The sequence below is a fragment of the Rhinoderma darwinii genome, chromosome 1 (assembly GCF_050947455.1).
Source record: "Rhinoderma darwinii isolate aRhiDar2 chromosome 1, aRhiDar2.hap1, whole genome shotgun sequence".
Classification (NCBI taxonomy): Eukaryota; Metazoa; Chordata; class Amphibia; order Anura; family Rhinodermatidae; genus Rhinoderma; species Rhinoderma darwinii.
In genome coordinates, this window is record NC_134687.1 from 326,177,260 (window position 1) to 326,190,367 (window position 13,108).

Here is a 13,108-nt window from a genome sequence, read left to right on the forward strand (position 1 = left end):
GTACTTTGTGTACTGTGCGTACTTTGTGCATAATGTGCATAATGTGCGTACTTTGTGCATAATGTGCGTACTTTGTGCATAATGTGCGTACTTTGTGCATAATGTGCATACTTTGTGTACTGTGTGTACTTTGTGCATAATGTGCCTACTTTGTGTACTAGTGTTTAGGTAGTGTTAGCAATAGTTACGGCGCGGCAGGGTGGTGGTGGAGAAAGGGGGCCCAAGTTTGGGTAACAGCCCAGGGCCCATGGTCTTCTTAATCCGCCACTGTCCACATATATTTCTGCCATAAAATTGATAATTTACTCATGTGGCAGAACTATTCTATAGAGGAATTGTAAAAAATTGGCATGAATATTTTGATGTTTGGTATGTAATACTTATTAGCTCTTCCCATATATGTTTCTTTGTAAAAATACGCAATATAAAATGTACAATTAGTGCAATATTACAAAATCATATAGAGGCATGAAATAAATTCCTTTCATGCCTGAGATGCACATATCTATTTGCGTGTGAAGGCACACCACTGACTATCCAATAAATACACAGAGATTAATAATACCTTGTGAATGTGGATTTATATTGAATGATTTAATTGTCATTTCTTTCTTAAATATTCATTTGGATGTAGAAATGAAATTATAGTTATTATATCTTGGAAGGAACATGTTGGTAATCTTGCAATAGCATAGATTTTTGTGTGGAATACTTTATTCTTAATTGTAGAACCAATAAATGCATGTTGGATACTATAAATACAATGAATTTGGCTGAACTTGCGAAGACAGCTCTGAGGAAATCCCGACAAGGGATGAAACGCGTCAGCTGACCTAATCAAGCGAGGCAGGTAGTGACGTCGAGACTCTGCCTTGTGAATCCCTGACCGTGCTGGGAACATCACATGAAAAAGGTTACGATGTGGTTCGGAAACTTACCCTCTTGAAAGTGTGGGCCCCTCTTTCTCTTGGATCAAATACCTCTTGACGCTTATGGTGGAGTAACCTTGTACATCGGAGAAACAAAAACCCTTTTTGAAAATGCAATCTCAAAGGCTGGAAAGAATATACGAGCACATGGGCTGAAAATCACCTGGTGAGAGCCATTGGAGCCTAAGCTGTGCCTGCTGCTTTTCCACGTGTTTCCCTGGATGACTAAAGGTAAAAACCATGTGGACAATGGAAGTAAGATGTACCGTATAAAATCATAAGGAACTACGCTCTTTGAGATAACGATAACGTTAGGGATCAGGAGGAATATATATTGACCGTAATGGTCTAAGAACAGACTGCTGGTTACCCTTGATTCCCTAGGAAAGATCTGTTTTTGAAAGGGAGGAACGAGAGTTACACACATTGAAAATATAACCTCATTATTACAGGATGGCCTTATCCCTATAAAGGAACGATCATATATAGGAAAGTCTTCCTTATCCTATTATTAAATCTCTTTAATAGGAACTGTTGCCATCTTTCGAGGAATACATAGAGAAATGTACATAGAGAAAAACCGCAGGTGTGAATGTAACCTAGCGTTTTTTTTCGGTCTATGCTATTGACCCCAATTTTTTGGAGGAAACAAGGTGTACATGAATGTTATATTAATTAGCTATACAATCTGTGTATGGGACGTATCTGTATCCATATGTAACCTTTTCCTGGCCAGGAGAAAAAAATGTTTTAAATTTGTGTGAATATATTTATTTTTTCAAAATATTTGGAGTTTAAAGAATAAAATAAATTTTCATAATTTTTCAATGACCAAAGAGTGCCTTGTTATATTCTGATATAATCTTTCTTTTTTTTTTGCATATATTTCATTCAGAATTGGCATCGTGCCATATTGATATTGCATTCATTGTTGGGTTCTCTATTAGGTATGGTTTTTTGAACCTAATCTTGTTTTATATATGTCATAGAGATATTTGAACATTTTTTAGTGGGCATTTGTGAGCTGGAACCACCACCAATCAAGCCACCACACTCTGCCGGATCTGTCATACAATGGATGTCAACGGCGCCTGATGGACCCCATTGACTTACAATTGGGGTCTGTCATTATGAAGACTAGAATAGCACGTCATGAAGCACAATTTCTTCCTTCTGAAGGAATTTGCATCAAAAGATGAGAAAAAGAGTAAAAGCTGCATGCACACATTCATGAGTACCTTAATCTCAGAGCCAATCTCTCTAAAACATTAAATAAATATAATAGCTAAAATAAAAAGAATGAAAGTGGAGGATATCCCTTTATACTTGGCTCTATGCAGTGTACGCTGTCTTCTTCCGTGATTAGTGTAGTGTATATCAAGTGCAAAGACGAGATTTCAGCAACGAATTGTGAGGAGACTTGGATCTTACAGGCATTGGCCGCTGCAGAAGTGAGGAGACGATGCGTCTATAGTGAGAACGTCAAAACGAACATTTTGGAGCAACGGGAGGAAACTTAGAGTTCCACTGGGAGCTATGAGCAAGATTTTTAATGCTGCGTTATGGACTACCTGCTTAATTCATACAAAGTGATTGGATGTGTATGTAATGTCCGTTTTTGTATTAAAGTACTCGCTTGTGGGAATGTCATAAACTGAACAATAATTGAATAAGTGCATAGTATCTTTTGTCATATGTGTTATTTCTTATAGTTTTTATTTCTCCTAATATTAGCTATTATATTTATTTAGTGTTTTAGAGATATTGGCTCTGAGATTACGTTATTTATGAATTATTGAAAATATCTGAGGTATGGTAGATCGGTTTATCTTGTGGAAGCCTTTTAGTAATTGACCTATCGCTCTGTTTTCCACTTGTGAGTACTGTCTTTTGTACGCACACATTGTAGACATTAAATCTTTTCATAATTTCATTATGTAAAGAATTGTGTAGTATTTCCTCGCTCCTACACACGTTGATCTGTGCTGCAAAAGCTGATTCCAGTCGCGTCTGTTTCCTACTGGCTTATCCCCAAAAGGAGGAGGGGGACAATGAATAAGATCTCCTCCCTCGTATATATTGTTTACTAGGACAACCAGCGAGATGAGACTAGAGATACAAGGATTGATTGAAAGCATTCATCTATGACTAGACGTTTGCATGGTGAGTATTTCTTTGTATTACTACAGGACCTTTCTATTGGTATTTCTCATATTTCAGAAGATGCAGAAACACATAGAAACCTGACAATACATTTCCATTTTGTCACTTGTCTTATGTGCGTTGCTATTATGTACTCGAGCAGCAGTAATGTTTGATGAAGCAGTGAGTTATATCTTGTTCAGCGTGTCAAGTCACCATTTTTATCACAGCTGCAGTCAGCACACCATGGACAGCACAATTATTAGGAATCACATAAAAATAGACTCCCCTCCGAGCGTGGCATTGAAAACTGCTTGGAATAATAGACTTGTGAATTCATATCTACAGCAAGGCTTCTATAAAACAGTTCAACATTTTATACAGGCCACAAGGTGGTCACCTCACATTTTTTTTAGAACCTGGAGGATCTTGTCCAGTTTAATATGATGTAATATCATTATTTTACAGTTCACAGTACATGCTGCTAATGTGTTCATATCAGTATCTGGCCTATAGACGTATGTCAATTACCATCTTTATCATTCATTTTTGGTTTTCCAATTTGTCTGTAAAAAGTCTGGAAAGTCTGTGCCATATAGGGAGGGTCAGTGCCATACAGGTGAATCTCTTAGTCCTTGTTATTCAGAAGAACCAATGAATTTCCAGTATACTGCAGCACAATGAGTTGATGTTGAATGATCTTCTGCAGTGGTTTGACCTTAGTGCACCACCTAATGGCAGAAAAGTGTTTCTTATAGCATGAGAGCTTTTATCCTTGTATCTACAGTCCTGGCCAAAAGTTTTGAGACTGACACAAGTTTTGGTTTTCACAAAGTTTGCTGCTTCAGTTTTTATAGTGGCAATTTTTATGAAGAGTGATCAGATGAATTGCAAATAATTGTAAGGTCATTCCTTACCATGAAAATTAACAGAATCACAAAAATCCAATTTTCACTGCATTTCTGCCCTTCCACAAAATGACCTGCTAACGTAATTTGAGTGATCTTCTCGTTAGCTCAGGAGAAAGTGTGAACGAGGACGTGGCAGCCGATAGCACTCGGTCATGCTGATTGAATTATAAGAGCAGACTGGTAGCTTTAAAAGGGGGATGATGCTTGAAATCATTGTCTTCTTCTGTTAACCATGGTTATCTCCAAGGAACCACATTCAGTCATCATTGCTCTGCATCAAAAGCGCTTTAAAGGCCAGACATTGCTGCTTGTAAGATTGCCCCTAAATCAAACATTTATCGAATCATCAAGAACTTCAAGGATGGAGGTCCAATTGCTGTGATGAAGGCTTCAGGGCACCCAAGAAAGTCCAGTAAGTGCCAGGATACTAAAGAGGATTCAGCTATGGGATCGGTTCAACACCAGTGCAGAGCTTACTCAGGAATGGCAGCAGCAAGGTGTCAGTGCATCTGCACGCACAGTGGAGCAAAGCCTTTTGGGGGCTGGTCTGGTGTCAAGAAGGGCAGCAAAGAAGCCACTTCTCTCCAAGAAAACCCATCAAGGACAGATGGACATTCTGCAGGAAGTACAGGGATTGGACTGCGGTAAAGTTATTTTCTCTGATAAAGCTCTCTTCAGACTGGTTGGGACATCTGGAAGAATGATTGTCTGGAGAAGAAAAGGTGAGCGCTACCATGAGTCCTGTGTCATGCCAACAGCAAAGCATCCGGAGACCATTCATATGTGGTGCTGCTTTTCATGCAAGGGAGTGGGCTCACACACAATTTTCCCTAAGAACACTTCCATGAATAAAGAATTGTATCTACAGTGAAGGAAATAAGTATTTGATCCCTTGCTGATTTTGTAAGTTTGCCCACTGTCAAAGACATGAACAGTCTAGAATTTTTAGGCTAGGTTAATTTTACCAGTGAGAGATAGATTATATAAAAAAACAAACAGAAAATCACATAGTCAAAATTATATATATTTATTTGCATTGTGCACAGAGAAATAAGTATTTGATCCCTTTGGCAAACAAGACTTAATACTTGGTGGCAAAACCCTTGTTGGCAAGCACAGCAGTCAAACGTTTTTTGTAGTTGATGATGAGGTTTGCACACATGTTAGATGGAATTTTGGCCCACTCCTTTTTGCAGATCATCTGTAAATCATTACGATTTCGAGGCTGTCGCTTGGCAACTCGGATCTTCAGCTCCCTCCATAAGTTTTCGAGGGGTTTAAGGTCTGGAGACTGGCTAGGCCACTCCATGACCTTAATGTGCTTCTTTTTGAGCCACTCCTTTGTTGCCTTGGCTGTATGTTTCGGGTCATTGTCGTGCTGGAAGACCCAGCCACGAGCCATTTTTAATGTCCTGGTGGAGGGAAGGAGGTTGTCACTCAGGATTTGACGGTACATGGCTCCATCCATTTTCCCATTGATGCGGTGAAGTAGTCCTGTGCCCTTAGCAGAGAAACACCCCCAAAACATAATGTTTCAACCTCCATGCTTGACAGTGGGGACGGTGTTCTTTGGGTCATAGGCAGAATTTCTCTTCCTCCAAACACGGCGAGTTGAGTTAATGCCAAAGAGCTCAATTTTAGTCTAATCTGACCACAGCACCTTCTCCCAATCACTCTCAGAATCATCCAGATGTTCATTTGCAAACTTCAGATGGGCCTGTACATGTGCCTACTTGAGCAGGGGGACCTTGCGGGCACTGCAGGATTTTAATCCATTACGACGTAATGTGTTACCAATGGTTTTCTTGGTGACTGTGGTCCCAGCTGCCTTGAGATCATTAACAAGTTCTCCCCGTCTAGTTTTTTGGCTGAGCTCTCACCTTCCTCAGGATCAAGGATACCCCACGAGGTGAGATTTTGCATGGAGCGCCAGATCGATGTCGATTGACAGTCATTTTGTATGTCTTCCATTTTCTTACTATTGCACCAACAGTTGTCTCCTTCTCACCCAGCGTCTTACTTATGGTTTTGTAGCCCATTCCAGCCTTGTGCAGGTCTATGATCTTGTCCCTGACATCCTTAGAAAGCTCTTTGGTCTTGCCCATGTTGTAGAGGTTAGAGTCAGACTGATTAATTGATTCTGTTGACAGGAGTCTTTTATACAGGTGACCATTTAAGACAGCTGTCTTTAATGCAGGCACCAAGTTGATTTGGAGCGTGTAACTGGTCTGGAGGAGGCTGAACTCTTAATGGTTGGTAGGGGATCAAATACTTATTTCTCTGTGCACAATGCAAATAAATATATATAATTTTGACTATGTGATTTTCTGTTTTTTTATTTATATAATCTATCTCTCACTGGTAAAATTAACCTAGCCTAAAAATTCTAGACTGTTCATGTCTTTGACAGTGGGCAAACTTACAAAATCAGCAAGGGATTAAATACTTATTTGCTTCAATGTAAACATCCTCCAAGAGCAACTTCTCCCAATGATCCAGGAGCAATTTGGTGATGAACAATGATTTTTCCAGCATGATGGAGCACCATGTCACAAGCAAAGTGTTAAGTGGCTAGGTGAACAAAACATTGCAAATTTTGGGTTCATGGCCAGGAAACTCTCCAGATCTCAATCCCATTGAGAACCTGTGGTCAATCCTCAAAAAGTGGATGGACAAACAAAAACATAGATATTGTGATAAACTCCAAGCACTGATTAGGCAAGACTGAGCTGACATCAGTCAGGATTTGGCCAGGGAGGTGATATCCAGCATGCCAGGGCAAATTGCAGAAGTCTTGAAAAAGTAGGGTTAACACCGTAAATATTAAGTCTTTGCATAAACTTGATGTATTTGTCAATGAAAGTTTAAAAACTTGAAATGCTTATAATTGTACTTCAGTATACTATAGAAACAACAAACTTTGTGAAAACCAAAAATTGTGTCAGTCTCAAGACATTTGGCCAGGACTGTACCCTTCACCCTGAATGAATAGCTCATGTAATCGAGCTGACAAGAGCGACCTAGAACAGTGTTTTGTCCCTATGCGTTTCCATGATATCTGAGCATTTTGAATTAGGCAATCGAATACCTACATGCAGATACATAGTCGACACATTAGTCTAATGATTTGTGGGGGTTTTTAATGCCAGTTTTAGGGCTTGTCCACACGTAGCGCTCGCTGCGTATTTTCCGTGCGAAGTTGCGGATGGAAAATACGCAGCAAAATACAGTAGCAGCAAAATGGGTGAGATTTAACTAATCTCATCCACTCACTGCGTAAAATTTTCGTACCGTAGCTTGTCGATTCCTGCTGTGGAAAGTGAACTGAATTGCAGCGTTTTTCATTAGGAGATATCACCATCTACCATCATTGTGAAAAACGCAGCATAATCCGCACCATTTTCTTCCGTAAAAAGCGCAGAAAATGGTGCGGTTTTTCCGCAGCGGAATCTCTGCTAGTTTTAACGGAATATCCTGTTACGTGTGGACAAGCCCTAAAAGGGTTTTTCAATTTAGGAAATGTTACCATATTACTGCTGGATCCCCTCCAATCACAAGAATGAAGGGACCAAAGCCCCTTCAGCATTTTATCTGCATAGCCACACTCCCAACCAGAAGCTTTACAGACAGAGAACCTCAGCACAGCCTTATACATGTGGGGCAGATTTACTAAGGCCTCATGCACACGACCGTAAAAACTCCCGTTATTACGGGTCGTAATTACGACCCGTAATAACGGGCTCATAGACTTCTATTGGCGATGGGTGCCTTCCCGTTTTCTCACGGGAAGGTGCCCGTGCCGTTGAAAAAGATAGAACATGTCCTATTTCAGGCCGTAATAACGGCACGGACAGTCCATAGAAGTCTATGGAGCTCTCGTAATGACGGGTGGCTACATGTGTGCACCCGTCATTACGGCAGCGTTGCTAAGCGACGTCAGTAAATAGTCACTGTCCAGGGAGCTGAAAGAGTTAACTGATCGGCAGTAACTCTTTCAGCACCCTGGACAGTGACTACCGATCAGTATAAACCTGTAAAAAATAAAAATAAAAGACTTTCATACTTACCGACAACTTCCTGCTTCCTCCAGTCCGCTCTCCCGCCCGTTGCCTTGGTGACGCGTCCCTCTCGACATCCGGCCCGACGTCCTGGATGACGTTTCAGGCCATGTGACCGCTGCAGCCAATCACAGGTCAATCACAGGCTGCAGCGGTCACATGGACTGCCGCGTCATCCAGGGATGTCGGGCTGGATGTGAAGAGAGGGACGCGTCACCAAGACAACGGCCGGGTAAGTATGAATTTCTTTAACTTTTATTACAGAAAAGGCTGTCCCTTCTCTCTATCCTGCACTGATAGAGAGAAGGGGCTGCCGATTAGTGCAGTGCTATTTTGCCGCCAAAAACGTGCTCGTAAATACGGGTGGAATACGTGTGACACCGGACCCATATTTACGGGCACGGGTTCGTAAATACTGGTGCAAAACGGGTGGAATACGTGTGACACCGGACCCGTATTTACGCCAGTATTTACGGGTGGGAAAAAATACGGTCGTGTGCATGAGGCCTAAGACTGGTGTTTAATACGCCAGTCTTAGCTTTCTGCTCCACTGGAGTAAGATGCAACATATTTATTAAAGAGAGCCTTTCGCATGCCCATACATGTGCAGCTGAGTGCAGCGTGTAATAGGCAGGGCTTCACAAACACTGTCTCACTTGAAATAATTTTTCTAACTTCCTCCATTACTTACATATCGGTGCCGTTATATTTGGCGCCCGATATGTAAATAAGTCCCTGAACTGTCAATGGGGCGTTTCTATCTAACTAAATGGCAAGGGGGTGTGATCTCTTCGCTCTGACACTGTCCGATCAGCTACGGACAGTGTCAGGGCGGCTTGCTCTGTGTTCCCTCCCGCGAGAACACACACAGACTGGTGGTTCTGCAGAGAGCGCTCTCTGATTTTCAAATAAATTTGGTAATCCTGCCCCCTTTTGGTAAGCCGCGCTCTTTTTCTAAAAGTGGGCAGCATAAAAAAATAATAATTAAAAGCCGTCTTTTGGGCCTTTTGTGACAGAAAACTGTCCCAGAAAGGTTGATAAATTTCCCCTAGTGTCTGGACAGAGCATCGCTGTGTCTGGTAAAAATCTGAAGGGTCCTTAATGTGCTTTGTTCTAGTGATTGGAGGGGATCCAATTGGTTCTAGTGCCTTTTTTTTATCAATTGCTAAATTGGGCAAACCCCTTTGTCGATACCCATAGTGCATATAGGAAAAAATTATGAATTTGCATTATGGAAAGAAGTGGTGCCCCCTGCAGATACAACAAAATACTTCTCATAAAGGCATATAATGTAGCACATATTGCAGTGGACAGAATTATTTAAGAATGTTTACATTCAGCTTTGTCACTAGTTATGAATCTTGCTAAAATGTATTTTCTTTTTGAATATGTATTCAATAATGTATTTATTTTCTAGTGAAGCCATGCTCCGTTTCCAGGCCCACTGCCATGCTTCAGCTTTACGTAATCTTCTATCTTATAGTACTGTAACAAAAGTAGAGAAACCTTTGGAGAAAGTGTATTACACAAAACTGTTCATAAACAATGAATGGCATAATGCAGTCAGTGGGAAGACATTTCCAACCGTGGACCCATCTACCGGAACAATCATTACTCAGGTAGCAGAGGCAGACAAGGCTGATGTGGATCTTGCAGTTGAAACAGCAAAGCGGGCATTTAAACTGGGGTCCCCCTGGCGTTGCATGGATGCGTCACAGAGAGGCCAGCTTCTGAGTCGTTTGGCAGATCTTATAGAAAGAGATAGAGTCTACTTAGCCTCCTTAGAAACGCTGGATAATGGTAAACCCTTTTCAACATCTTATAATATGGATGTTGGAGAAACAATCAAGGTTTATAGATATTTTGCAGGGTTTGCAGACAAATGGCATGGAAAGACTATCCCTATGGATGGAAATTACTTTTGCTATACCAGGCATGAACCAGTTGGTGTTTGTGGTCAAATCATTCCATGGAATTTTCCATTGGTAATGCAGAGCTGGAAACTTGCACCAGCACTAGCTACTGGGAACACAGTTGTCATGAAAGTTGCAGAGCAGACGCCACTCTCTGCTTTATACATAGCATCTTTAATAAAGGAAGCTGGATTTCCTCCAGGTGTAGTCAACATTTTAACTGGCTATGGTCCTACTGCAGGAGCAGCAATAACAAGACACATGGACGTTGATAAAGTTGCTTTCACGGGCTCCACCAGAGTTGGGCGTTTAATTCAACAAGCATCTGGTGAATCAAATCTTAAAAGAGTAACACTGGAACTTGGTGGGAAAAGTCCATGTATTGTCCTGGAAGATGCAGACCTGGACCAAGCAGTAAAACAATGTCATGAAGCTTTGTTTTTTAATATGGGTCAGTGCTGCTCTGCAGGTTCCAGAACTTACGTTGCCGAATCTATTTACAATGAATTTTTAGAAAGGACTGTTGAGAAAGCAAAAGCAAGAAGAGTTGGAGATCCCTTTCATTTAGAGACAGAACATGGACCACAAATAGATCAAAAACATTTTAACAACATTTTGGATCATATTCAAAGTGGTAAAAAGGAAGGAGCTAAACTAATGTGTGGGGGAGAGCGCTATGGTGATGAAGGCTTTTTTATCAAGCCAACTGTTTTTGCTGATGTCCAGGATAACATGAGAATTGCAAAGGAAGAAATATTTGGCCCTGTACAGTCGGTATTTAAATTTCGAAAAATAGAAGAAGTTATTGAAAGAGCAAATAATTCAAAATATGGATTGGCGGCAGGAATATTTACTAGAGACTTAGACAAGGCAATGCAGTTCACTCAAGCATTACAAGTTGGTTCAGTATGGGTAAATACATATAATATTGTGGGTTGTCAGACACCATTTGGTGGCTATAAAGAGTCAGGAAATGGAAGGGAGCTTGGAGAGGATGGACTTAAAGCTTATACAGAAGTAAAATGTGTGAGAATAAAAATCCCACAAAAGAATTCTTAGCAAACAATAAGCCTACAAAGAATATGAGAAAATATAAAATATGCAAAAACCTAAAATCCATCAAAATAGTCTTTTAACAGACTAAATAAGACGTCAAAACTTGGATTTGAGTAGGAATGCTACTCCTACTACTCCTAATATTATCAGTATTTATCATCACTAGTTTTTAAGGACTAAAAAAATCTCGAACACTTTCTGTTGACTCTTAGACCTCTTGAACACTGCCAAATTACGTGTTCGTATTGTAAAGATTTCTAAAATGGCGCCCTTAACCTGCAATGGTTCCATACTGTACCTCTGTGTGTCTCTGATTTTACACAGAAGCAAACTGAGGTTTTTCTCACTGATCCATAAGAAATCTGATAAAAAATTGTGGCATGTTCCCACACATAGTAATATGCAATTATATGAAATAACAAGACCGGAGCACCTTTTTCAAGAACACTGCATTGTGCCGTTCCTCTGTTATTTCTCCTGGAAATGTCTGAATAAATTGACAACTGGGAGTTACTATTGCCCTTGTCAAAAAGGTGTGTTCTTACACAGTCTTCCACTGTCAGCAGTGATTGGACAGTGGCAGAGTAAGCAGGGACGTGACGCACAATATTGAAAGGAGGAATAGTAATGCCCAGTTGTATATTTATTTATACATTTCAAGCAGGAATGAAAGAGGATCAATTCAACACAAAGTAGTCTGGAGACGATTACATGATTACTGAAAACATGATTACAGTACGGGACTGTTTTCTTGCAGCGAGGCAGTGACACCTAGCGTTGTAGATAACTATGATGCTAGGAGCCCGGCTCCCTGCACTGTGTTCGGTCCGGAAAATGCGGCTGATGTGCGTACCTTCTATCACGGACCGAACAATCTGGCCTTATATAGGTAATATGTTAAAATTGTAATAGTAATATAGCATATATTCCCAGGTAACTCCCAGCAATAAAGAGATCACAGCAATAAAGTGTTGACAGTTGGAAGCAGGTGGTCTGTGTCTAGAGGGTTATTGTCCAGTTGAAGTGGGAATGTACTGCGTAGAGTTTGGTGACAGCCAGCAAGTGAATTTAGTGAATTTTTTTTTTGTTAGCCTTATTTGCAGTGGCTATGCACCCGTAAATACCACTATTTTTTATTGTATTTAAATACGTAAAAATTCCATTCCGATTCTTTATAGGGCATCATCATAAGCTCCCCAAGAGGCAGCTGTAGGCAGCTAGAATTTTATCATTGAAATCTATAGCTCTATAGGGAATTTGGAGCTTTGTATCAGAAAATGGAGAACAGTAGTGGTCCTCAGGAAGAAGATAGTTACAAATAGGATTGTGCTAGAAAGCGTGGTCAATAAACACTATTCACCTACAAAAGCATATATGTAACAGTCAGATCGTAGCAGCCAATCAGAAATTACCTCTAGTCTTTATAGAAGATGAACAGTAATTTAATACTTATGACAATGTCTTCACACAGTAGGGTTTTCTATTTGCCGTGCTTTGCTAGTTTATGTAGTTATTTTTTGTTATTTGAGTCTATCCTGTCATTATAAAAATCACAGCATTGTATAATAAAAATAATTTTCTTATGTTTATGATTACAGTTACGAAATATGGAATGCATTAATGTTATGTTAAAATATATGATCTAGGTTTCTAAAAAAAATACACAATAAAACTATTTTGTATGCTTGGAATAAAAAAATATTCTAGATGTGCATTGATATTACAATGTGTGTGCAAGACTTTTGTTTCGTTCCTGAAATAACCAGGTTAATGTTTTATAAAACAATAAAAGCATTTGGAAAAGATTCCTGCAGATCATATTGTTGTCAATGTGCAGGGGGTGCACACTGCTAGTCAATGAATTGGTCAAATGGGGGGAATCGTTATTTATATCCAATTGCTCTTGTGAACATTCTAATTATTGTGTCTGAAAACATTAGAGATATGTATATTCTGGACCGCTTTCTGATCGAGGCAATATTCAGATATCTAAATATTAGGTCACCCTGGCAGGATGTAAAATATAACCAATAACAATGGCTGCTCAGTAAAGGGACATACTTGTAGGGCGGCATGCACGATATCTGTTCATAGGTATT

At 40.1% G+C, this 13,108-nt stretch overlaps 1 protein-coding gene across 1 annotated transcript; it reads left to right on the forward strand.

Moving 5' to 3' along the window:
* Positions 1 to 2,922: 2,922 nt before the first annotated feature.
* Positions 2,923 to 12,775, forward strand: ALDH1B1 (aldehyde dehydrogenase 1 family member B1). Its single transcript, XM_075825643.1, has 2 exons — positions 2,923 to 3,092; positions 9,458 to 12,775. The coding sequence occupies exon 2, from the start codon at positions 9,465 to 9,467 to the stop codon at positions 11,010 to 11,012; it is 1,548 nt and encodes a 515-aa protein (XP_075681758.1). The 5' UTR covers positions 2,923 to 3,092; positions 9,458 to 9,464; the 3' UTR covers positions 11,013 to 12,775.
* The last annotated feature ends 333 nt before the right edge of the window (positions 12,776 to 13,108 follow it).

Excerpts from the sequence above, each read along its gene's own strand:
- ALDH1B1 (XM_075825643.1), top strand. The coding sequence starts at position 9,465 with ATGCTCCGTTTCCAGGCCCACTGCCATGCTTCAGCTTTACGTAATCTT.